Genomic DNA, 27,361 nt, shown 5'->3' on the forward strand with positions numbered 1-27,361 from the left:
TGCTCCTTCCTTTACAAACGTGCCTTTTGTGCAGCATTATTGTTCGTTTTTGGTTTTTCCAGCACAATTCTCTCCCTTCTGTCTGAGACATCACGATCAGCAGTAGCTATCTAGTGATGTGTGCACATTGATACTATTACTTGGCTGTCCTTTTTATTTCTATAACCCTTTCTAAATTTCTTTCTTGACTCCACTGAGTTTAAAAGTAGTTTAAAAGGTTAAAAGAGAGGGGAATTCCAAAGGAAGAATGGTTCAAGGATCTTAGTGAATGTTCAATTTCTTAACGAGTGCTATTTTTAAGGATCTGTTTACAAGAAGCTGTCAGCATTCATCTCAGTGAGGCTTTCCATAGAGTAAGCTCCCCTCAATTCATTTAGGATTTCTAGAAGGAATATAACTGACCTGAACTGTTTCCAAGCAGCCAGGATCTATCTCAGATGTCAAATTTCTTTGTCCCAGTTGACAGGTCATGTTCTGTGAAATATGGTCACATCTATGAAGTCTGGAATGCATTACTTAAAACTAGATTGATTAATTGGTTAATTAGTTGTTAATTGCTGGATAATTTTTCTTATCCTACAAAAACATACTCTGACCTGATATATATAAACAATGTTGTATGCATATATATATATATATATATATAGTACAGGAATAGTGGTCATTTGATCATTTGCTTTTACTCTGCTAGGTGCTCACCTAACGTATTCAGGGATTATTTTACAGCATTTTGCCATGATTAAATAACAGAGAGCTGTTCAGTTTACAATATTTTATGTAAAACAGTGCTTCTCATGCTATCTGTTGTGGGGGACTGGCAGTTCTTTTTCCTAATATCTCAGGGGCTAAAGACACTGATCCTTATAGCTTTAAATAAAATACTATGTAAGGCAGTAAATCCCTTGTGGGAGAAAGGCAGGATATAAATCCTAGAAATAAATAAAAATAAAATATGCGGTCTGATATGGAGGATTGGCAGAGTTCCTTCCTGAAAGTTCCTGAGACTGGCACCCTATTTCTGCCTACTGGCAAAGGTCCCAAACACACGTCAGAAATAATCCTGTTTGAGACCGCTTTAACTGCCCTGGCTCAGCGCTAGGGAATCCTGGGAATTATAGTTTATTGTAGCACCAGAGCTCTCTGACACAGAAGGCTTAATGTCTCACAGGACATCAGTTCTCAGGATTCCCGAGCACTGATCCAGGGCAGTTAAAACAGTCTCAAACTGGATTATTTCTGTGGTGTGTTTGGCCTATAAAAATATTTCTTTCTTTCCTGGAAATTCTACAGACCAGAGCCAGTGGCTTGCAGGTGGTCCAGGGACCACCACTTTGAGTAGCATTGATATAAAGGACTACCAACCTTACAGAACTCCACTGTGCACACGCAGATGTTGTGGAGAGGTATTCAGTTTGTAGGAGTTCCTGTATGTCTTGTCTGCAATACTATCCTGCAGTTCTTTGCATTCCCAATTGTTTTTTGAAGCCTTGCACCTTGAATAAAAGATGGATGTTCTTTTCTGTACCTGTGAAATTGTGAGAAAATACTTTGCTGTTTTGTAATTAAACTTGGCAGGTGTCTAGGAGCACAAGTTGTCTGTGAACATGCAACTTAATGCCACCCCCCTCCATTACCTAGCTGTCCACTATTGAAAACAAATGCAGATCTGCCAATAGGCCACCACGTCATATACCATTTATTCTGCATACAGCCCACAGCAGAATCCCTGTTGGTTAGAGAGTTGAGGAGCAACCAGAAAGCACATGACTTTTAGTTAAAGACAGAATTGCAAAGTATGAATCCGTTTTCTGCTGTTTTGTTTGCCTCATCAGGTAATCACTGCTCAAAAGCACCTTCTAAACTCCCTTTTAGTTCCATGAGAGAAGAAACAGCTTGAAGGAGAGAGGGAAGGAAGTGGTGTTTTCTCCTTTATATCCTTTGTTACATGCCCCTAGGTTTTACTCAAGACTTATCCATGGGTCATATCACAATCCATGATTTTGGCCCTAAAACCTTCCCCTGATTTCTACATGATGTTGGCTTGTACACAAGTATATACGGTATATAAAATACACACCATGTACAAAGTGTGTATAAAAGTAGGAAACAGGCACAGAAAATCTGTAGAAATTTCTACATGAGAAGAACAAACAGCCTCACAACTTAATGCAAACAAAAGGTGTGGTAAGAATGCAAGTGGCATTCAGAGATATAGAATACACCAGTCTTAACTCTTGCAAACTGTGGCAAAGGGAAAAAAACATGCTGTTATCTAAAACAAACTTAGTGAAAAAACTCAAATCTTTTATTTCCAGCCTTAAGTCCTCCATGTCCCCATTCAGCAAGCACTTTGCTGCAATTTTCTTTTGTCTGGAATGAGATGAGGGGTATACAAGAGACCTTATTACAAGAAACAATTATTAGTTAGCTGCTGATATATAGGACTCATGACAAAAGTGAGGGTTTTGTATTCTAGATTAGATAGCTGACTCTATTCCAGCCAGTGATACCTCTTGTGCTTGGAGTATTCTAATATTACAGTGAATTCTAAAGGAACTAGAATATTGGGGATATGTGCATTGATTGCATGGTTAGCATTGTTGACAAACTAGAAGTTTGTCAGGTAAAATAAATTATTTTAAATGAGTTTGTCATAGCAGAGATAATGACTGTAATGTTTTAATCTCCTTTGCTGTTTTAATTGCTTTCTCTTTAGAGATGATACAACCCCAGAAGATAATATCTGGAAAGGCATCCTATCTGTGATTTTCTTCTTTCTGATCATCAGTGTTCTAGCTTTTCCAAATGGTAAGCAACTCTGTATTTGCTTCAGTGCCTTTCATGTGTATCTACAATATTCTCAGCAGTTGCCTGTGCAGAACTTTTTTAACATGTCTAAAGTGTCAGGGTGAAAGTAAGACAAGCTGCTTTGGGAATATTCTGTTGTAGTAATCTGTTTTGAGCTCAGAATAGGGTTAATTTTCCACTCTCATTTCTTCAACCTTTACCTAGATAAGGGTTGAGTGGAGGAGCTTTTGGTGCCATGCCAAGTTCAGAACAAGGCAGTAGCTTAAACAAACAAACAAAAACAAACAGCTTCATTTATATACCACTTCATACTGAAACTCAACATGGAGCTGAAAAGGAATGCTAGACTGGTCCTCTTTATAGATTCTTTTTGACTGGTTCTGAAAGATTCTCTTTTGGAATGAATAGGGCAGCATTTATTACTTTGTGAAGGACATAAAGCCTTCCCTATTGTCCTCTGTATATATATATTGTTGTTGTATGCCTTCAAGTCATTTCCAATTTATGGTGACCTTATGGCAAATCTATCACTGGGTTTTCTGGGACTGAGAGTGTGTGACTCGCTCAAGGTCACTCAGTGGGTTCCCATGGCCAAGTGGGTAATTGAACTCTGATCTCCAAGAGTCATAGTCCAGTGCTGAAACCACTACACCATACTGACTCTCTTCTCGCTCTATAATATTTATCTGTATATCTGTCTGTCTGGTACATTATAAATATAAAGATTTCTTTCCAGACCTGCTGGGCATCGTAGCTGGCATTTTAACTGCTGTACCAACTCCCTAATTGTACTAAGAGGCTCAGATCCAGTTCCTGATAGTCTTAAGATACTGCTTGATTCCATACTTGTTTAGTGAGAAGTAAATCTTCTTTATGTTTATAGAAATTACTCCCACGTAATTGGGATCAGAATTTTAGCCTGATGTGTATCTTGAGATTTTATCTGTCTACTAGACAGTCATTTATTAAGCCACTTAACTGCACTATTTATTCTATAAAAACCACATTTTTATTTAAGAGCTTTGTTATCAGAAGGTTCGGCTACTATGGCTGCCATCCAGTTGTTAGACTAGATGAAGAGAGCATGGTTTGGGCCAAGGTAAAAGGATCATATATAAAATGAAAGCAGCATAAAGTAAATATTAACTGAAGTGCTCTATTCATTTTCCTTCTCACATATGATGTTCTTGCTGGAAACATTGAAATGATCTAATTGTATTTGTTACACAGGGGGTTGGTGGTGTTAATGATCTTCTACAGAACACTGTTGCTAGTACTTTCTTAGCAAAAGTAACTCTGGCCTGTTACAGACTGCCAAAATAAAGCTGCTTCGGGTCTCTTTGGAGGTGTGCTATTTAAATGATGCATGGGTCCTAAGAGTCCGGAGGTCGCGCCAAAGCCACGATCCAGTCCTAAGCACTGGAGTGCAGCTTTGGTGCAGCTTCCGGATTCTTAGGGTGCATGCATCATTTAAACAGCATACCTCCAAAGAGTCCCGAAGCAGCTTTATTTTGGCAGTCTGTAACAGGCCTCTGTGTCTGTAATAGAGCTGCAGTTGGAGTAGACTATTCTATATTAGCCTACCAAATCTGTAGCTGAATTCAACCATGGGCATTTTTGGTGAATGACTGAATACTGAGCAACACTTGCACAAAGGGATCTGACTGCTGTTAAAGGTAGTTCCAACACTCCTTAAATTATCTTGGTTCCCTTTTTCAGATTGTCATTGCTTCCTTGATTCATGTCCTGGTAGTAAAGTTACATGATGGGCAGTTAGCAACAGCCAAAATCTATCCCCTGTGTGGAACTGCTGGTCTTCAAAGAAATATTCACTTTTATCATCCAAACTCCTGATTCAGCAGTACTTTTCACCCCCTCCCCCCAATACATGGGATTGCACTGTGCATGCCTTTTACAGGGAGCACACTGAACTATACATTACAAAGCCAGAACCTGATAAATGTAAACATAAATAACACTAATGGAAAGACCATGAAGCTAAGTGGATGTGTGCCTTCAGTCGACCTGGGTGTTGTGGGTTAGAAAAGCTTCAGATACCTTGAATTAAGCTGCTTTGAGCCATATAATCTGGATTTGTAAATGATCTTAGTGGTGTTTCTAAAAGGTATTGGTTTCAAATGTGTAGCTGAGAGGAATGATTTTCCACATAAGTTCAGGCGGTATGCATGGTACTTAATACCTTGTCCAGGATCTAATGTCTGTTTTACTGGGAGTTTTAAATGACCTGTCCAGCTCTCCTACCTTTTATCTAATAGTGCTAATAACACTGTTCCTTTGTCATCTGTATATCATAATTGGAAAATACATAGCAGAAAAGTAAGCCTTTTCAAGGTGACCTAGCACTAAGGTTTCCACAACTGAGGCGGGGAAAAGGGGGGGGGGGAGAATACTTCAGACAAAAGAGTTATCTTTTACAGGACAACCTGTAAATTAAAGTCTCATTTTCAGTAGGACTTAACTTCCTACATGTTCCAGAATTCAGCATTAAAAACGCATGTGGCACAGACACATCAAAAGGCCTTGTCTTCAGATTCTTCTGGGGAATCCTAGATGACTTATTTGCTTTGACATGTTTCTAGCACATCCCCTCTCTCTAGCTCATAGCAGCTTCTAGTTATCTCAATAAAATGGCTGATTTCCATAGATCCCTAATACCTCATAGGATAAACAAAGGCATGATGCAAAAGAGGGCACTGCCATTCAATTAAATGGGAGTCCAGCATATACGAAATTTGCCTTACGCCAGGGTGGGTGGTTTCAGACAGATCCCCCGCGTATGGCAAGGGAGGACTAGTTTCCAGTGTCTTGCTTACCATCAGCACATTTTGCCTTAATAAGCATTTCTTTCCATAGGCCCTTTCATTCGTCCACATCCTGCAATATGGCGCATGGTTTTTGGTAAGTTTTAAAAAAAAGATGTTCTCATATTATTATAGAGCACCATGTATTTTTTTCTTTTGAATATACATTAGCTCACTATATGCTTTCTACATCAAATGTTGTAAAAGTAAATAAGAAAGAAAGAAAAGAAATATAATGTTTTAGAATTAGGCAACAAGGTGATTCTCCATATAGTAAAAATGGGTATTTCAGAGGTTGTTACAAGTTTAAAGGAAGACAAGATATAATATTTAACTGAGGAAGCAAGCTATAAAATCCCTCCTATTTTTCTCTCAAGAAGAATTGAATACAGAAAATAGTCTGGGATTGAATTTTGCAGCCACTTCTAGAATACTGGCTAATAATTTATTTAAATCTTTCTCTTCTGCTAATGGTTCCTAAAGTAAAATACTGCATGATCATAACGCTATGTAAACATGTAACTAAAACAAACAATTTCTAAAAGTCATAACAAGGAACATATAATATAATTAATACTAAAAAAAACAAAAAACAAAATCTGTAGTCATTATTTTTGCTTCCTTGAAGTTCAAATGTAAACCTGCCTTTGACTTTCTTCTTTGGCTTGCTTCAGTAATCACTCCAAATTTTGTTCATTATATAAAATTACATTATTAGGAGGTGAAACAGACAGGCGGAAGGGGCTGCTTGAAGCCACCTCTTCCAAAGACAGAAGACACATGCTATGGCCCCAATATGCCTTCAACCTGGTCAAAAAATGAGAAGATAAGATCCGCTCCTTTTGCGGCCGGCAAAAAGCCAGCTTTGCCAGCCCCGCTGTGGCCCCATGGCAGCTTCATAATGCTCTGCCAGCATTTAAATGCCAGACCGCTGGAGCATCATGAAGCAGCCCATGTCTGAGCAGCCAGGTAGCTTCAAAACGTCTTGGGGGCATGTGGCGTCTAAACGCCATGCCTTCAAGCCACCAGGAAGCTGGCTTTTAGAGCTGGTCTATTCCGGCTGTCTGTTAGATTATCAATGCAAACTGCTGTTAATATATATAATCATTACTTGTGTATGATTTTGTTTTTTTCCTTACAGTCCAACCCATTGAAAGCATCATTGGTCACATGTTTCATCTGAATTTGTTTTCTTGCAGGGCTGAGTGTCCTGTATTTTCTCTTTCTGGTATTCCTGCTATTCCTTAACTTTGAGCAGGTAAAATCAGTGATGTATTGGCTGGATCCTAATCTACGGTATGCTACAAGAGAAGCAGACATCATGGTGTGTATTGGTGCGGTTTGTAGCTATTGCTTATGTACAGTGGTACCCCGGGATACGAATTACCCAGCTTACGAATTTTTCGGGATACGAAAAAATCCCATAGGGATTTATTGTTTCGGCTTACGAAGGTTTTTTCGGGTTACGAAAAAACCTCGGCGCTATTTCGCCACCGGAGGGCAGCAGAGAGCTATTTTTTTCCATTAGCGCCTATGGCAATTCAGGTTACGAAGGTTTTTCGGGTTACGAAATTAGCCGCGGAACGAATTAATTTCGTAACCCGAGGTACCACTGTACATCTCCCCTAGTGCTACTGTAATTCTGCATTAGAAACAGAATGGAGTAACTTTTGGAAAGCGATAGGAAGTAACTGAGAATGCTGGTGTCATTTCTGGAAAAATCAAAGCAATTCTTATAAATCTGCCTCAAAAAACGGATATAGTGGAAAGTACAATCACTCTGGATGTGAAATATTTTCCATGCCAAAAGACACTGAAAGGATAATCTGAATTATCAAAGGGCTGGATCACCTTCTGTAACAAGAAGAGTAAACCCCCCCCAGGTCCATAGTCAGGCTGAGCAGAGCAAGAGAGCATTTTACAAGCACTTTCCTCCTTTCAGTGGATAGTGGAGTGGATTTTGACAATGTGAGGGGCAGGGCATAACTTGGAAAGCTACTCTTTTGGAGCACAACTCACAATATCCTCTAGGATGCATGACTACTGGGACTCCAAATTTTGAATGTGTTTGGGGCAGCAGCTGTAAAACAAAAAATCACACCCTGCCAACTTCCATTCACCAATGGTGGCAATGCTCCACTGTGAACTTCTTTGCAGCCCTGATTTACTGCAAATTCAGTGCCATTTTTTGTTCTGAAAAATAAGCCTTGTTCTGGGTAACAGTAAGGTTGCAATATCACCACTGAAGGCAAACAAATCTAGTTCAGATCCATGACAGTGTTTCAAGAATTGTTCTAAGTCTTCTAAGTAGGTCCTTGAGTAAATGTTATAGGAAGGACTAAATACTAGTGTAATTGGAGTTATTGTGTGGGATCTAGGTTACCTTGATTTAGATTTTGTTGATCTTCGAGTATAATCTTTGAAATAATTATTACTCAAGATTTTAAAAAATAGAAATAACAACACAGCAAGAATGTGCAGAATACGACTGGGTTAAAAAAATAACATTGGCCCGGTACAAGCGGGCAAAATGTGGCATGGCGTCAGCGTTACTAGGGTTAGGGAGCACGCACCATGCAGACGCTCCCTAACCCTAGTACGTACTAGCAGCGTCAAAATGGTGGCGTCCTGTCTACACGGGCGCCGCCATTATGACGTGACAGACACATAGTGCCCACATGTCTCATCGCTCTTTTGACATAATCAGTGTGCCATTTGTGCACTTGGGCATTGCAAGTGGGACGCAAAAGAACCCGCTTTTTGCCTGTTCTTTTTCCGCTGATTGGAAGCCACATGGTTTGGTGGCTGAGGCTTCCCTTCGTCGGAAATCCAGGCGCCGGCAGGCCGCCCTTTTTGGGCAGTCTGTTCCGTGCCTCAGCACTCCTTGAAAATTATGGATGTCTCTCTCTGTTATTTAGAATTGTCAAAGCATGCACCTAAATATCGATATGTATCCAAATGATAAATATCTAAACGATAGTGGGCTATATGATGGGAGAAGTACACTCTCTGATACATGTAGTAGGTTACAATTGTATTTCTTACTAAAACTTTTCCAAAATAGTCTTTAGCTGTTTTTTCTTTCTTTTCCCTCTTCTTTCCCTCTCCCTCCCCTGCCCTCATCATCAATAGGAATATGCTGTGAATTGTCACGTTATCACATGGGAACGAATCCTCAGCCATTTTGACATATTTGCTTTTGGACATTTCTGGGGTTGGGCAATGAAAGCTTTGTTGATCCGCAGTTATGGATTGTGCTGGACTATTAGCATCACTTGGGAGTTAACTGAGGTAAGTTATGTATTTTAGAGTGACAAGATGTTAATGCACAGTGCAGCTGATACTGCTTGATTTTTCTGGTGCACTGCTTCCCAGATGAAACTAAAAGCAGACCTTACAAATGCCATTGTTTCAGGGAGAAAATGTCTGTCCTTGGGGTAATATATGTCTGCTTCACTCAGTGTTGTGGCTTTACCAGGCATTACACAACATCACAGGCATAACTCAGGTTAATTGTTTACTCAAATTTGAAACAAATGCTGACTATTTGATTAAACATTTTTCTCTTTCATGTAAGTGGTTAGGATGCCAAAGTCAGATTTATTTGCCTGTTCAGTGCACATATCTTTTTAAAAAGATTTTTTTTATTAAAAGGGGAGAATGTATAAAAACAACAAAATGTATAAAATGTATAAAACAACATAGCATGGAACACATAGAACATTTCATTCTCCAGTATCATTCAAATTAATTACAGTATTTGGCAGTTCATAAGTAAATCTTTCCATAAATTCAGAATACTTATTCAGGAAAGTGTTCATACTTAGTTAATTGGATATATGATGGATGATTGTAAACGTTAGTATAACTGTTTGGTTAATTCCTCAGATTAAAATCAGCAAATGCACTTCTCGCTGATGTGGCATATGATATTGTGTCCCTTCTTTACTAGTAGACCTAGTAAAAAGCACTGTTTTAGTACACAGTTTAAAGTGCAGTCCTTTGCAGGTCTCCCCAGAAATAAGTTCCATTGACTTTAGTGGGACTTACTTTCATTGAAGTGTTCATAAAATTATTTCTTTAGTTCGAGGCTTTAAAATCTGTTAGTCTACCCCAGGCCAGTATTTGGAGTGGCATTAAAATGTTGAATTTTCTGTGGAAAAAAGACATGAACAAATGTGGCCAGAACTATATTTAAATATTTCCCTCTATAGCTATATTTAAGCTCCAATGAGTATGTATATGGAATTTTCTATTTACTTCTGTCTACTGTCTACACAAAGGGTGAGCATCTGGCAGTCCATGTGCCATTCCATCTAAAAGGGCTGCTGCTGTAGTTTTAAAAATGTAACTTTAGTTTCATACAGGGGAAAAAAGGAATGCATGTCCATCTAAGCCGGAATGTGCTGTAACTGTGAAGCCTGTAGGGAGATAGCTTTATTTTGGAGCCTGAATGCTCTTTTGGGAAGGGTATCTGCTTATATAGTAAAACCAATTTCCAGACCCTGTCTATAGAATAGAGTGGCCTCCCAAAATACAGAAGCTGTCCATATACTGCAAAAGATTGCCCTGCTTACATGAGGATAATAGCAGAGCATATGTAGAATTTTGTATTTGTCATATTTTCTACATTTACTGCTTAGGTCATCTGTGTAAATCATCTACCAACTGAATTTCAAGCCCCAAACCTTTTGGGATATAACCGAATGATTTTCTCACTAGGCCACTGTTTCTTACCAACTTTGGATATAAGATAAGCATCTTGTCATACCTCTCAACTATCAACATGACATTGCTCCCATCATAAAAATGAGGCTATCAAAATGATTCTGCCCTTTCTTAGAGTTAAGCTGTTTTAATAATGACCTCCATTACTGACCATTAACACCAAAGCTGGTTAATCTTTAAATTTATCTTCAGAAGCCGCAGCTGTATGTCCTTAGGTCAAAAAGCATTAGATTACATAAGACTGATCCTCCAGGGCTGAACAAGGATTAAAATAATGTGCAGTTCATATTAGATCAGGCTAAAGGTTTTAACAAGACAGAATGAAATCTGAGCAGATGGCTTGAAATCATACATACAGTTCAGATTGAAAAATAGTTATTCAGTTATTTTTCTACTGGTTAAATCAACCAATTGTCAAACAAACGTGAGTAAAGTAACTGTTTAAACCATTTCTGTATCTCCTACTTTTCTGTATAATATCCCTACCACATGGTTATTACAGCATTATTAGTGTCCTGCCCAGTGGTATCCTGAAACACTCATTATGCTGCATATTTTCACTATGTTTACAGAGGTGAAGATGTAGTTGTTGCATCATGCACTGAAGTGGTTGGGTTAATTGCTCATGTTTTTGTTTTGTTTTGTCCTAATATATAAAGAGAAAAACTATGTGCCAGCAAATAACTTTTGTGGAAGTGCAAAATTATCTTAAGTATCAAAGAATGCTTCGATTTATATACAAACATTTGCTAAAAGTGAATGAATGTTGTTGAGTATTATCAAGCTCACATTTCAAGATGTTCATCTGGATACTGTGTCTCTTCTCAGTGAATGAAACTAGGTGATCCCTTTAGCTTGGAAATTACATCTTGATTGGTAAATGAATACTAGATGCTTCCTTTTGAATACTTCTTCATCAGAAGAGGTTAAGATGGCTTTTTTCAGCCTTTGAATGACAAAGAAAAGATGAGAGGCACAGTAGAAACATCCTTTATAACCATTTGAATTCCTTATGTGTTATTTATCTTCAGGCTCATTCCCACTTGGAGTTTAAATCGGTTCTAAAAGGTCCTTTGCTCCACTTCGCTCCACTTCGGTAAAAGGTCTCTAGTTCCCACTATAAAGAGATCTTTTCCTTACCCCAGTGCAAGAGGGTTTTTTTTTACACGATTGTCGTTCCCATTTGCACTGCTCATGTGTCAATCATATGATGTCACACAGATGTCATCCCCTCAGGGCTGCCTTTTTGGTTTGTTTTTTTAATATATATATATATATATATATATATATATATATATATATTTAAATTGCAAAAACAATAGATTGGCAAAGCAACTGCTTGCAAGTAGTTGCTTTACCGATTCAGCGATTTTGCAGTTAATTTTATGTATTTTTTTAAAAAAAGAAACCAAAAATGAAGCACTGGGTGGATGACATCTCCAGACCCTTGCCATGCTTGGATGGCTCAATCTAAGCATGGCAGGGGGTGAGGAATACCCCCAGGGGTCCTCTCCGGACCCTTGCCATGCTTGGATCGCTCAATCTAAGCATGACGGGGGCGAGGGGACCCCCAAGCGTCCTCTCCAGACCTGAACCAGCAGCAACAGGAGGAGGAGGATGGAGGCAAGGCCAGGCGGCGGGTGCGCGGACACTGGGGAAGGGAGCTGGGAAGAGAAGGAGGAGGATGAAGAAGGAGGCAGGAGACAGGCGGAGGAAGATGATGATCGGGGGGTTACGGCCTGGCGCCAGGAGGAGGAAGTTGGGGGAGACTGTTTTTAAAAACAAAAAACTAATCGCAAAATCGGTAGAATGGCTTAGCTACTTGTCTCTGCAATTAGTTGCTTTACAATCTATGAATTTTGTGATTAGTTTTATTTTGTTTTGTTTTTAAAAAAGGCCCAAAAAGGCAGCACTGGGGGTGTGTGTGACGTCTCTGGGGAGGGACGGGACACACACATCGCTCTGCCATTTCCCCTCCCCTCTGAAAGAATCGATCCCGATCTGGCGTTCCCACTTATTGGACCTGGGTCGGGATCGATTCTTTGCAAAAAAACCTCTGAAAAATGGCTAGCAAAATACCCCGGGCTTTTGGTGTTTGCCGCAGGTTTTTCCCAAGGGAATCAATGAAATGAGGATCAGAATCGAATTCCAGTGGGAACTAGGGCCATAAAACCTGCATCAGGATTCCGAGCTAAACGTAGTGGGAACGAGGCCTTCAATAGCTTATATTAATGTTGTTGGAGCAAGTCCAGTTATATAAAGATGTTATCTAAAAACACCTTGATTATCAAGATTATTAAAAGAGCAGAATTTAATGAAAAGTACCAATCTAAATTCTAGTGTTAGTCTCAGCTAGCTTCAATCAGTGAAAAGTTGGTAAATCAGTTGTAATGTAATGTCTGTTAATTCATTGATTCTCCTCTAATTGGACTAAAAGTTTTAGACCATAAACAATGAGTATATATTGCCTTGTTGTTCTTCAGATTTGTGGCATTAAGACAAAACAATTTTTTCAAAAACACCTAATCTGTCCGTCTGCAAATGTAGCATGATAATTTAGTAAGTGTTAAAAGTACAATTTTAAACCATTTGAAATTATTTTAGCAAGATTATTCTGGTTAATGCAAGGTACAGGCACTTCACCAGACAATCATTACCCATATAACACTGAATAATAATGTTGCTATTTGTTTGAGAACATGCAATTGTGACTTCAGAAAGCAAACATGATAATGCTTTCTTATAAGAAATAAACTTGAAAAATCATGCATGAATAGTATTTAATCTGTGATATGAAAAATATTTTCTCTACTTTCAGCATCTGTTCTTGTGTAACATTTATACTCAACTATAAGTCGACCTCATGTATAAGTCAAGGTCAGGTTTTGAGGCCAAAATTATAGATTTTGCCATGACCCGTGGATAGGTCGAGGGTAAAACTTGGCAGCTCTTTCAGTGTGTGTATGTGTGGGTATGGCAAGAGAGACTCTCATTGAGGCTTTTCTTAATTTCAGCTTTCGTTTTAGTCAGATGCACCGACGGGAGGGGGACTCTTAAACAAACAGCAATATCAATCAGTCACCCAGGACTCTTTCTGCTTGACTCTTTCTTGCTAAACTCCTCTCTGCACCGCATGGGGAAATCTGAAAGAGCTGCTATCACATTTCCATAATGACCTGTAAATAAATCGACCTGGGATTTGGGGGTCAATTTTTGGGCATAAATTTTTAGACTTATAGACGAGTGTATACAGTAAATCACATTCTTAAGTTAAAAAACTCCTTTGTTTATATGAATTTCTCATCCCAAATCTTTTTGCTGTATTCTTTAGCTGTTCTTCATGCATCTACTGCCTAATTTTGCTGAATGCTGGTGGGATCAAGTCATTTTGGACATCCTGCTATGTAACGGGGGTGGCATCTGGTTGGGCATGATAGTTTGCCGTTGGTTGGAGATGAGGACCTATCACTGGGCAAGCTTCAAGTAGGTGTCAAATACAATCCAATAAGCATTGTATAAATGACATTGTAGTATGACAACTCTAAAATGTTATATGCCATTTGAAAGTTTGTAAATTACAGAAGTTGTCCTTTTAAAGCCTAGTGAAACACTTACACTTGTTTATACTAATATTTTTAAGTTTGCAGAAATAATGCTAAATACTAAATATGCATTTGTTCACTAGAAGTTATTCTGAATCTTAAACATGTTGCATTTATTCATACTGTCTTGGAATCACAGAGAATATGACCCTACAGACTCATTGTCTTAAGTGATTTCTAATTTGGTCTGCATGTTGTAACTTTTTTTAAAGCTTCCCTTCCCTTCCCTTGTGGTGTTGATAGACTACAGCAGTGGTTCTCGACCGTCCTAATGTCATGACCCTTTAATACAGTTCCTTGTGTTGTGGTGACCCCCAACCATAAAATTATTTTCGTTGCTATTTCATAACTGTAATTTTGCTACTGTTTTCCGATGGATTTAGGTGACTCCTGTGAAAGGGTCATTCGACCCCCAAAGGGGTCACGAACCACAGGTTGAGAACCACTGGACTACAGCATTCTTAATGGTTTACAATGTTGTTTGTCTGCAGACAGAGACTGGTGATTCATGAGCTCGTTCCTTCATTTTTAATTTCCCTCAACAACCTCTGATTTACCTCTTTTGTTGTAATCCTATACATGCTTATCTGTGAGCTTCCTTGAATACAGAAGGGCTTACTTCTGAGTAAACATATATATGATTATGTTGTTAACCATGTCCTCAGATACATGTTTCCATTCTGTAAATAACTCTCTGAAATGATGCTCAGAAGCATACTACCTTCCCTTTGACTTTCTCATATTATTTTTATATGATCCCCCCCCCAAAAAAAAGACTAGAAGCCATGGTGGTGCAGTGGTTAAATGCTTGTACTGCAGCCACTCACTCACAAACCATAAGGTTGTGAGTTCAATACCAGCCAGGGGCCCAGGCTTGACTCCGGCTTGCATCCTTCCGAGGTCGCTAAAACGAATACCCAGCTTGTTGGGGGCAATTAGCTTATAATTGTAAACTGCTTAGAGACTGCTTGGGTGCTATGAAGCGATATATAAATGAAGCTGCTATTGTTATTGCTATTCTGTTTATTCTGTTTGAATCATTATGTAATTAATATTTCAAGAATGGAGTGTGAGGACTATAGTGATGTAGTAAACTGTTCCCTGTTGTTTCTTTTTAAATACAGTGGAGCCTTGCATTACATGGGGGATCCGTTCTGGACCCACCCACCCCACATAAGACAAATCCCGCGTAAGTTCGAGCTCCATTCAATTGAATGAGGCTTGTGCTTGTGGTGGTGCGCTCACAGTGGCCACACACCAATCACTTAATGGCGACGCGGCTTCCGCGTAAACAGGAAGCCATTTATGGAGGGGGCTTACTATATAAGGTCTGATGCGGGATACAAGTAGAAAAAGTGAGAACTGTATGTAAAGGTTTCCCATTTAGCTTTTCTTTTTCTTTTTCCTTTCTTTTTATTTTTTTATTTTACAGTATTTTATTTTATTTTATTTTATTTTGAGTTTTGCAAGAACATTTCTTTTCTTGAATAGTTTTTGCTTCCCCCTGTATTGCCATTCTGGAGAGAGAAACTCTGTTCTGAGTCTTGGTCCTTCAATCCAGAGTATGAATTATAGCCCAGCCCTACATGCTGTTCTGGTGTCCCATGCAGTCTTCCATAGCACAAACAAAAATGATATGCACAAAAAGTGTTTCTCACAAAAACAGAGCAATAATGCCTCCAGGACTGCAATTCTCTTCTAAAACAAGCTATGTGTCTATCTCCACAACTAGTTTATGCAAAAGAATTTATTTGCTCCATATTGGCCTGTTACAGACAGCCAAAATAAAGCTGCTTCGAGTCACAGTAGAGATATGGTGTTTCAATGATGCATGCGTCCTAAGAGTCCAGAAGCCACACCAAAGCCACGCTCTAGTCCTTAGGGCTGGAGTGTGGCTTTGGTGCGACTTCTGGACTCTTAGGACACATGCATCATTGAAACACCATATCTCTACTGTGACTCGAAGCAGCTTTATTTTGGCTGTCTGTAACAGGCCTTAGATTTATTACATCTAAAATACAAAAACAGTTGCTTGCTTTGTCAGAATACTTACTAAACTGTTTCTGAATGTAACTTGCACTGCAACATGTTCACAGCCACACATGTCCAATTGTTATATGGTAGGTTTGTGTTGTATCATGACTTGTTCTGTGACAGTGCATACTGACTTGCATTTTTGTTTTGTTTTTCTGTTATCCTTGCCTGTTTTCAGGGACATTCATACAACCACAGGTAAAATCAAGAGAGCTGTATTACAGTTCACTCCAGCAAGCTGGACCTATGTTCGCTGGTTTGATCCCAAATCTTCATTTCAAAGAGTGGCTGGAGTATATCTTTTCATGATTATCTGGCAGGTAAAAACAACAACAGAAAGCCACCAAACCAACCGTGTGACATAAAGCCCAGAGATCTCTGCTGATCTCTTTATCACATTTGACCAGGTAACATTATACCTGTTATGTTAATATACAGGTAATTGAGGAGAAATAATAAATTAGGGTAGGTGCTTGTTTTGTTGATTTATTCATTCATAGGGATTTGTACCCTATCTCACACTTGGTTCCCAAAGTATCTTAAAGGAAAAACAACATTATAAAAATTTACAAATAATTTAAAGGACTGGCATCAAAATAGCAGAAATGAAATAAATACTGTACAAACTACTGTAACAGCATTCAACAGACCTAAAGTTAATTGTATTTAAAATTTGGGGAAAATACACTTCAGAATTTATATTTAAGTTAAAAAGTTTTTAAAAAGTCTTATAGCTGATTGTTTTCTTCTTTCTCCTTCTTTTTTAGTTGACTGAACTGAATACATTTTTCTTGAAACATATCTTTGTTTTCCATGCAAGTCATCCCCTAAGCTGGGGTAGGATTCTTTTCATTGGAATCATCACAGCACCCACTGTCAGGTAACTCTTGTTTCATAGTTTAATTTTCTTCACTGTAAATCTGCTTCTATCTAGAAGTGTTTAGGCTCCTTAATACATTTCTGGCTTTGACTGTTATTCAAAAAAAAGCCTCTGTATAGTCCTTTTGGTTGTGATGATATAGGCTTGGTTCAGGTATTATGGTAAACCAGGGATGAGGCTACAGAGGCTTATTTGACCTCACAGGAGACCTTGGGGGGGGGGCTGCATCCTCAGTCAAAAATTTTTAAAAAATAGTCCTCAAATAGCCTGAAATGCTCTCTGTTGCACAGTAGACATTTTCTCCATGTGAAAATGGAGTGGACCATTTTAGGTCTAGGAGAGGCCTTATTTTAACTGGGAGTTTCATCTTGGCTTTTGGGGGGGGGGGTAGGGAAGATAGTTTAATTTGAGGTGGGCAGCATGCAGCCCACATTTGGTAGCAAAAGGCTTTTTTCACCTTCTTAGGATATGCCCCACCTCAACTGCATTACTGAAATATGGCAGTAAAGTACTAAAAACCATTAAAGGAAGCAGAGAGTGTGTATTCTTAATAGATTTTCAGGGTTTTCTGCCAAATTCTGGCATTAGAACAGAAAAGGCCCATTAAAACAGTGAGCTCCTGCCTGCTTTAATTGATATAATTGTGGCCTGCATGAAGCAGAAGGGGGCTAACACTGGCTCCTGGATGTGCAGAATTTGCCCACCCCTCCTTTAGAGCCTGCCCCCTTTCCCCTAGTTTGGGTATAACAAGAAACTGAATAATTTAAAGCTGGGAACAAAATATTCTCTGCATCATATGCAGGCACACTTTTGCCATATTTTGGGGCTCCCCAGGTTTAGGTCAAGGGGGAGACCATTTCTGAGCCAGAAAGTAAACAGGAAGTCACTTTCAATTCATTTTCTGATTATAAAATGGCCTCTGCTGGGCCTTAATCTGAGGAACCCAAAAAGTAGTAAAATTGCTTCCTCTCTAGATGGTGAAGTTTGCGTAACTGTTAAAAAAGTCATCTTCTTTTTTTAAATAGAGATAGTTGAGGTTTCAAAAAGGGAGACCACATTTTCTATCCTGATCTAAGATAAAGCCTGTATTTACACTGTATTTTCTGCATTTTCACAAACCAAGATTATTATACCGATATGTTACCTGAATTTCCTTCCCACTTCCTTATTCTCTGTCAGTCATGTCTACTATATAATTTAACAAATTTCAGTCACTGGTTTAATAATATTATAGTCATTTGACAGTTAAATATTGCAAATAGAGCTGTTTGCTAATCCTTCAGGCAGTATTTTTTTCCTGCTTTTATTGGTTTTGTGATTGCCTGTCTTACTTTGTTAGAAGCCTTTACAGTGTTTAAATTGATTAATCACACCTCTTTCACATAAAATAGAACAGAGACCAAAAGAACCATAGTTTTGTTAGTTGTAATTTAAATATGTAATTATCTGCTCCACTGAAGATTTTTCCTTTCCTTTTTGTTGTTGTCGTTGTTATTGTTCCAGACAATACTATGCGTACCTGACAGACACGCAGTGCAAACGGGTAGGAACTCAATGTTGGGTATTTGGGTAAGTTTTTTATGTGCTTGAAATTGACTAAAAAAAACGTTGCTTCTCCAGACTCCTGATTCAGAGCTCCCTAGGAATAAGCTTTTTTTTTCTTCTTTTTTTTACAAAAAGTTACTACATTTATTATTTCCTTTCTACCTTCTATGTAACTCAAGGTAGAATAAATAGGAAGCCTAAACAAATATACTGGCCACTGCTAAACATACTTAATGGATTAATGGAAGGTTCATTCATCATATATATTCACACCATTGCTGATGAATAACAAATGTTGATGTATTTTTAACAGTACATCAAAGAGTACCATCTGTGACCATTTTTGTAATATAGATACATTCATTTAAAGACTTTGTTCTAGCATATGCTTGAATAATATTTTTGTCACAATTTTCAGAGGTTTTATATGAGATAACACTGAAAATAATCAGTTAAACCAAGAAAAATCAGTACAGATGTTTGAAAAACCAATGCATGACAGTCAGTTCTATAAAAGGGGATTTCCCCAACAAGAAACAAGGTGTTTTGGCAACTTGTCTTCCATCAAATCTGGCTCCTTTCTATGTTGTTCCTCCCCCATTTTGCATACCATTTCTACCCAATATGAATAACTTTTAACCATTTACTTTCCCCAAGACAAAATGGAATAGCAAGTTTACCTTATGTTTGCTAGCAACAAAAGGGAGTCTCTTCTTCAGTTTCTTTCCAACAACATCTTTTTGGTCTGTGGGTTCTTGCAATTGAGGAGCTTAGAAGGAAAGGTGTAGAAACAGTTACATCTTTGATGACTTTTAATTGGGGATGGAAATAAATTTGTATTAATTTTAATTAATTTATTCAATTTCAATGAATTTATCCAAGTGCAAGACACAAATCTTGCACTTTCCCATCATCAGGAAGACCCCCCCCCAATTGTTACATATAAAATATATGTGTACTGTTCAAACTTTGCTTCTGAAAAAAAGAAAATATAAAAGTGCATACATTAATGAGACTGTGTAGAAAAGTGCACATATTGCTAAAACTTGTGCAGATTTCCTTGTACAAATTAAGAATAAAATCTCACAACCCAATAAACAAAAGGAAGAAAATGCAGGTGGTAGCTAAAGAAACATGGTAAAATTGGGATGGTCACGTTCCTCCAAACAGTTAATTGGTCTGTCTGTCTGTCTGTCTGTTTGTGTGTCTTCCTTCCTTCCTTCCTTCCTTCCTTCCTTCCTTCCTTTCTGTTTGATTTCCCCCTCCTTCTACAGCTCTGTTTTCTTTTGTAACTGCTGGAAAGCCCTCCCCATGCCAGTTTCCTTCTATTCACAGTTTTTAGGATCTAAGCCTATTCTTTTCCTTCTGGCTCTTACATCACTACACTGATGTATGAATTGCCCCCCTTATTTCTTGAACAGAATCCAGATTTCTGTTAAAAGTTCTTCGTCTGAACATTCATAAAGTTGTTAATCCTCCACTGAATACTATTCTAGAATAAGTGGTTGGCTGCCTTCTAGAGCAGGCTTCTCAAACTTTGGCTCTGCAAGTATTTTTGACTTCAATTCCAAGAAGCCTCAGCTAGCTTGGTCACAGTGGTCAGGATTTCTGAAAGCTGAATCCAAAACAGTGGGCAGATCAAAGTTTGAGAACCACCATTCTATGGCTATATATGGTTAAGTTAAGGTGCCTCTTTCCTTTGATTCTCTGCTACTATGCTGAAATTTGCTTGGTTTTATTCCTGGCACTCTGGAGTGAGATTTGTTTTTCATAAGACAGGGTGAGGTTTTGGTGTGTGAAGAATCCAGCTTGGGCTGAGCTGGGTGACTGCCAGGCTGTTTCTTGCTTTCTGTCATTCTCTTGACCTTATTGTTTTCCAGAAATTGGAAAACTTAGGTTTTTTTCTTTCTGACTGTATGTCTTTTCCCCATTTGAACTACAACTGCCAGATACTGGATACTGTGGCTCAAAAAGAAACTTTGCTGGCCTGTATTGTTTTCTCTGTCTATCTTTGTCTGTCTCTTTCTCTCTCTGCTGTTCCCAAATATAACAGTGGTAAGGAAACAAATAAAACACCAACACCCTTTACACGAAGACATTCAGATCATGAAGTTACAAAAATAGCATTGTTCAAATCAGCACAGTCTGCCCTTGTGGAGAAGGTCATGCTTAGCTAATAGGTGCTGAGGGACTTTTAAACTGCTTTGTTCCTTTGGAAAGTTTTAAAGAGACTAATTGAATCAGTTGACTTGGCCACAGTTAAGAACATTTGCTTGGTGCATGTCAGATCCATCTTCACAATGTCTTAATGGCATTACAACAGCTAGCACCTGTTCCAATTCTAGCTAAGCTCAAAACGAAAAAGACTGTGTCAAAGCAGTAGGTCTGCTTTTCTGTCTCATAGATGTTTGAATAATATAATTGGTATTAAAATTAGATGGAATGGGGATAGATAATTCAGGGCTAACCCAAAACATTTTGATGTCAAAAAGCCCAATGATACTTCTCTCCCTCTAATTAATAGAACTTTCCCTCTAATTAATAGAATTTTTTTGGATGACAGCTCTTAACATGGTCATTTTCGAAAGGTAAATCAAGGAATAGGGATTCAAGCTTTACTGGATGGGATTACATTTTGAATGTAAGAGAAATAGCATTGGAGGGAGATAAGGAGAGGCAGGCACAGCTCCACCAGGCCCAGGCCCAGCAGTAGATGAAAGGCCCTCCCTCCATCTTGACTACTACCAACCTTGCCTTGAAAAGAGAGAAGGAGAGACAGGCAAAGATATACCAGGCCTAGCCCCAGAGTCAGATGAAGGGCCCTCCCTCCATCTTAACTGCTACCTTCCTGGCCTTGGAGAGAGAAAAGAACTGTCAGGATCTGCTGGACTTGATCTCATATCCCACTGCTATTCCCTTCTCCTTTGTGTCCTGTCCTGTCTTTTGAGATATACAACTGTATTGTTGCTGTAAAACTTCCTTCTGCAGTCCCTCTACCTTTTGAGAGGATTGCTTTTGAGGTCAGAGACCTAAGTAGGATGGTAGATGACACCATCTCACCTGCTAATCAAAATATTCCACTTTTTGTACCCCGCAAATCCATTATATTACTGTGGGACCTTGTTATCTGCTGGGGTTTGGTTCCAGGATCCACCGTGGATAACAAAATCAGTGAATGCTCAAGTCCCATTAAATGTAATGGCACATAGCCAAATGGCTTCTCTTATATCAAATGGCTAAATCAAGGTTTGCTTTTTAGAATTTATACTGTTTTGGAATATTTTCAAGCCGTGGATGCTTGGATCCATGGATAAAAAATCCGTGGATAAGTAGGGCCAGCTGTACTAGACTTTTTGCCGTCCACCAACTGGACCAATAAACTGGTTACCTGGATTTCATTTGTCTTTTTACTTATTTTGCAATTGTATTTTGGTTTATTTAGACTGTATTGATGCAGAGGTTTTATTTTCAGTAGCTGGGAAGCTACTTTTAAAATGGACACAAAAAGTATATGAATATATTTAAATAAAATGACTACAGCAAACAGTAGTGAAAATAATTTTTGTCACTGACAGTAAAGGCTAAAACAAATGTGCAGCCAATACCAGGGCTATTTGTAAGTCATAGTTCTATCGGAATGAAAGAAAGACACAGAGATTTAAATCCTGTTTTAGTCTTGAATAGAATAGAGCCATTGAAACAATTGGATTTACCTATGTGTTGCAAAGAGTCTGCTCTAATTTTGACTAACCAACGGGATTCCAGCCAGAATGAGATGTTTTTGAAATTCATACTATGATTCTGTGAGGGTTGGCTTCCCAGAACTCAGCTTTAAATTTAAGTTTTAAATTTTAAAAAAATTAAATTTAAAAGTTTTTAAAATTTCAGCTGCTGTGGTTTTTTAGTGACTTCAGAAATTAGAGGGATAGATTACTGTATATACTCATGTATAAGTCTAGAAATTTTAGTAAAAAAAGTGACCCCAAAAACCTGAGTCAACTTATCCATGGGTCAATATAGTATTGTACTTTTATTTATATAAAAAGAAACAATCCCCTGGTGAAAAGCAAGAGAGTAATCTGTCCTGGAAGCACTGACTTCCCTTATTCTCTCATCAATCCAGCTTTTAATAAGAGCACAAACAGTGATGTCCCCTGGTATTTTGTAAGTTCTTGGCATTGTTTTCCTTTGCTTCATCCTTTACATCCTTTGTTATATGGCACTAAATTTTACCCTCGACTTATCCACGAATCATATCAAAATCCATAATTATGGTTCCAAAACCTGCCCTCGACTTATACATGAGGTTGACTTATAGTCGAGTATATACGGTAATAAAATTTCCAGATACTGGCATCTTACAGAGATTCTTGCATCCCCCTATGACTTTCAAAATGGCAAAATAAAATTATCCAAATTAGATAAATTTGTGAAATGAATGTAAGTCACTGAATGACTTTTTTGAAATGCAGGAACTGGATTGCAAAATTGTCATCCTTCCCTTTGCTTGCATACATACATTGCATATGTGTTGTATCCATCCATCTTTGTGTTCCATTACATAGAAATCAGAAATATTTAATTCAGATCTTTTTTTCAAATTCCCTTTCTTCTTGCCTGCTTTTCCTCTTACCATATCTCTTCCCTTTGTTGCCTCGTCTCCACTGCTACACTGTCAAAATGTGGACTGTAAATTCCAGAGCAGGGACCTATTTATGTTATGTTATGTTATTTATTTATTTATTTATTGCTTTTGCTACTATATTGAAAACCATATGAGATAAAGTATATAAAAGAATTATTGCCTGAATAGGATTGTGATGACAAGCTATTTGTTTCTCTTCTTGTTGTACCCCATAAAGTCTACCCACAACTAGGCTTCTAAAAGAACAACCTCAAAACAGTCTCAGTATTGCAGCCTGAAGCCAAACCGAAGCTACTTGGCACATAAAGAGGTTTAAGGCGAAGCACATTGTGCTGATAAATAAAAGCAGACAGGTGGAAAGGAAGATTCTTATTCCATGGCTCTCAATGTGTCTTAAGATTACTTGCTAATTAGCTTACTTGCTGTTCACCGCTATGATCTTTGGAATAGCGGTATATAAATAAATCAAATTATTATTAATTATTAAGATGTTTGCAATAGAATAAATACTTCTATTATTTGACTTATATAACCAGGGGTTGGTTCTACTACTCATCTATAACAAACACCACTTATCATTTTGTTTCCAATTCTCACCCTCCATTTCATGGCTACTGAGAATGCTCAGTTCTCATTCCCCTATTTTGTATGGGAAGCATTGCCCCTCTAGTTGTTGTTTTAAACTTTTGTATTTTTGCAAACCTTGGGTTTGCTGCAAAGCATGCTAATACTTTTCTCTTGTGACCTCATTTTGGCTACAATTCTAGTAGCATTCCCCATCAGAATTTGGAGTAATGACAGTGTGCACAAGTATAGTATTTGGTCCTATTATTGCCCTTTTTATTACTAGAATTAACATGTATCTTTATACATGAGTGAGTAGGATTTCACTGCCTTCTCAGCCAGAGGCTGTCATGGTAATATACAACTAGTCCATTCTTCTCAGAGCATTTTCAAACATTTTCAATATGCTTTTTTATGTTGCCATTTCTTTATGAATATTGTACATTAATAATAGAAATGAATATTTTGATCAGTACAGATTTCATATTTGCATTACAAAGCAATTTTTACCAAGATGTTCATGGAATCCTAGAATTGGAAGAGACTTCAAGGGCTATCCAGTTCAATCCATTGGGGATCATCCATAAACTATCCTGTTAGGGAAAAGAGAGGAGAGTTATAAAAAAGTTATGTGGACAGGGATAAAATCTTGGTTAAAAGTGGAGGGTGGGCCAGGGCAAAGTGTCCAAGATATAGATGTGGTATCTAAAAGTGAACTACTTTCAAAATGGCCACCAAGATTTGCTTTTCCATCCCTGACATGAGAAATATAATGGCTGGAATCTTGTTGAAGCACTATGCTAACGTAAAAATAATTGCATAAGCAATTGCGTTTCCTCAGAGGGTGTGTAAGTGTGATCCTTAGAGTAGCTGGTTATTCTGCAAGGGAACATGTGGCGCTCTCTTTTTTGACTCAGTGGATGGGGAGCTAATGGGCCTGTGCACAGCGGGTGAGGTCAAGACTTTGGACATACTTTACACAATCAGTTGTGTAACTGTAGGGTCCCATGTCTAAACATGCATTACTGTATGTTTGCACAATGCTAAAAATGTCTATAAAAGTTACTTGATGTACAAGTTACTTCACCAAATCTTAAAGAAAAACAGAATTAAGTATGCTCTGTGTTCAGTAAAAACCACATTCCTTTTGTTATTCCTTCAGAGTTATTGGTTTCCTTGAAGCTATTGTATGCATCAAGTTTGGGCAGGACCTCTTCTCCAAAACCCAAATATTATATGTTGTGTTATGGCTCCTTTGTGTGGTAAGTGGATTTTTCTCTTATTTTACTCATCTTGAAGGTGTTGCCTTCGAATGCTATATCAAATAATGATAACATAATACTTCCGGGCAGTAGCAATCTCCCTTAAATGTAAACCAGTAATGTAAGCAGCTGCAAATTACTCAAGCTTGTATATGTTTGCACTGTTAAATTTTTCCCTAGCTGCCTTTTCTTTCTCACCTCCATTGGCCAAGATAGTTAACTAGCATTGTAGAAACTAGCTTTTGCCTAAATTAATGCTAGTAATAAACTAACTAAAATGGCATAGTAGATTTTAGCATCATTATTATAAGAATTTGACTGAAACTGTAGAAGGCAAGTATTATATTAAAAGACATGGTTTCCATTTTCTTTTATGTTATAAAGAATGCATCTTTTTAAATTTCTGGTACCTGCTGTCAGATTTCCCTAATTTGGCATCCTCCACATGTGTTGGACTACAGCTACTATCTTCCACTGACTAACCATTGGATGGTTGAAATATTGTAGTCAGACAACGTCCCTAGCTGGCTGCTTTCTATTGTGCCTATATTAACCAAAGACACATTGCAAGATCTATTGCTCAAACACATAATTAAGCAATAGATTGATTAATATTCTAATATACTAAACATTATATGATTAACTTTTTTTAAAAAAGGTAATAGTTCTGCTGCTGACATATTTTATTTTAAGAGCTGTATATCCTGCAGTTTAAAAACTTTTACACAGTGGCTTAGACAAAGTTGTTAATAACAAGTAACAATAATTAAAATACAGGTTAAAACTACATAAATGTATAGAACATTCCTTGATGTGTTATAAAATATTTCCCCAGTTGTTGTTCAAATGCAGATTGTACCATTTGTGTTTGCACAAGGTGTGGTGTTTGTTGGCAGGAGAGCACTGAGCATTGTGAAATCCATTGGGAGGCAGGCAAAGACTGAGACTTGTTAATTTATGGCTAGCAGAAGTTTAAAAATAATATGGTATGATCCTCACATCTATGGGACTGGTATCTGCAGTTTCACTTACCCATATCTGAAAAATATGTTCTCTTAGCATATCCCTCATCCTCCAGCACTGTTCTATGATATGCTTCGAGTGGGCATTGGCCATAGAGTCATTCTGGAGGACCTAAAAATGCCTAGAGAGGTGTTCTTTCTAGGAATCTCTAGATTTTCCAGTGTGACTCTACAGTCAACTTTCTCCAGAGGTCATTCATTTTAATAGGTTTTGCTATGGTTTCACATTTCAGCACTAAGTCCCATGGATATGGGGCTCATAGTGTACCTTCTCCACTGGAAAGTGGGATCTTGCATTATTGCCCCACTGCAGATGTCATGCATCTTCCAACCCTGCATCAGGCTTTTGCAAAGAAGTAGTATTTTGAGTGGTTCCCCATTTCATGGAAGCCTTCCCATGTACTCCCCCATACTTATCAGAGCATAGATGCTCACCTTGTCCAGAAGTAGGGAGGGACAGTTCACAGTCTCAGAGGTGGAAAATCCAGCCGGCTTTCCCCCCACTCGTCATCCATCTGTACAACTGTTCATGTGGATTGCAGCATCTAAGAAGGTCTCCTGAGTCAACTCAAAGCATTTGTTTCTGCCAATGTAAAAGAATTTGTTGCTTAGTGCAGAGATTTTAAAAAATCAATTTGCCAAGTAGACATGTTTAGAATTGCACTGTAACAGATTCAGTGTCATAAGCAAAGTGTGGTTGAACAAGGACTGATAAGTGAGAAAACTTTTTCCTGAACAGTCTTCTATCTACATGCTTATTTATATACTGCATAGTTAATCTGGGAAGAGAGTTTGTGGTTTGAAAGAGAATTCTCAGTCAACTCACCAGACTGAGTTGTTAGGCTTTTTAGTGTAGCCAAGTCAGTGAAAATGGTATAAAACATGCATATTTTATTTTATTTTAATTTATTTCCCGTCCTTGCCCCAAAACTGAGACTCAAAGCGGCTTACAAGATTAAAAACAGTACAATTAAAAACATAGAAAAGTGTTATATTACATATTTAGAGTGGAGATAGGCCCTACATCTGTCCTATTTTTCTTGTCATTGTTCTCTTCCATTGCCTATACAGTGTATAGTAAGCCAGTGTATTTCTGAAAAATGTACAGTGTATTGCTGACAAATTATGTATAAATCAAGTAAATAAAAACAGCTGTGGATTTTAATATACCCCTTTTTCTGTTTCTAATGTTTAGGCTGTTACTACTTTCCTGTGTTTATATGGAATGGTTTGGTATGCAGAACACTATGGACAACGAGAAAAGGTAATGTCTAGGGTAAATAGTAAAGCAATTTGTACATAAGTTGTCCTGCCACATTTGCAGCTTTGACTTTTGTGGCTTTGATTGTTCATGGATTTGATTCATATGTTCTCTCTAGGAATCTCTAGTTCCTGTAGCGCAACTCTGTGGTCAATAGCCACCAGAAATTGCAATGGAGAAAAGACTTC

The 27,361-nt window shown here is 38.0% G+C and overlaps 1 protein-coding gene across 1 annotated transcript in view; it reads left to right on the forward strand.

The window, feature by feature from the left end:
- Positions 1-2,692: 2,692 nt before the first annotated feature.
- PTDSS1 (phosphatidylserine synthase 1) overlaps positions 2,693-27,361 on the forward strand; it is a 32,187-nt gene continuing 7,518 nt past the window's right edge. Inside the window, exons 1-10 of the mRNA XM_042462645.1 lie at positions 2,693-2,808; positions 5,683-5,727; positions 6,830-6,954; positions 8,763-8,921; positions 13,690-13,841; positions 16,173-16,314; positions 16,762-16,874; positions 18,378-18,443; positions 24,791-24,890; positions 27,108-27,176. Of these exons, the coding sequence (XP_042318579.1) occupies positions 5,718-5,727; positions 6,830-6,954; positions 8,763-8,921; positions 13,690-13,841; positions 16,173-16,314; positions 16,762-16,874; positions 18,378-18,443; positions 24,791-24,890; positions 27,108-27,176 (936 nt within the window). The 5' untranslated portion in view covers positions 2,693-2,808; positions 5,683-5,717. The remainder of the gene's footprint in view (positions 2,809-5,682; positions 5,728-6,829; positions 6,955-8,762; positions 8,922-13,689; positions 13,842-16,172; positions 16,315-16,761; positions 16,875-18,377; positions 18,444-24,790; positions 24,891-27,107; positions 27,177-27,361) is intronic.

Source organism: Sceloporus undulatus, chromosome 4, assembly GCF_019175285.1.
Source record: "Sceloporus undulatus isolate JIND9_A2432 ecotype Alabama chromosome 4, SceUnd_v1.1, whole genome shotgun sequence".
NCBI classification, from domain to species: domain Eukaryota; kingdom Metazoa; phylum Chordata; class Lepidosauria; order Squamata; family Phrynosomatidae; genus Sceloporus; species Sceloporus undulatus.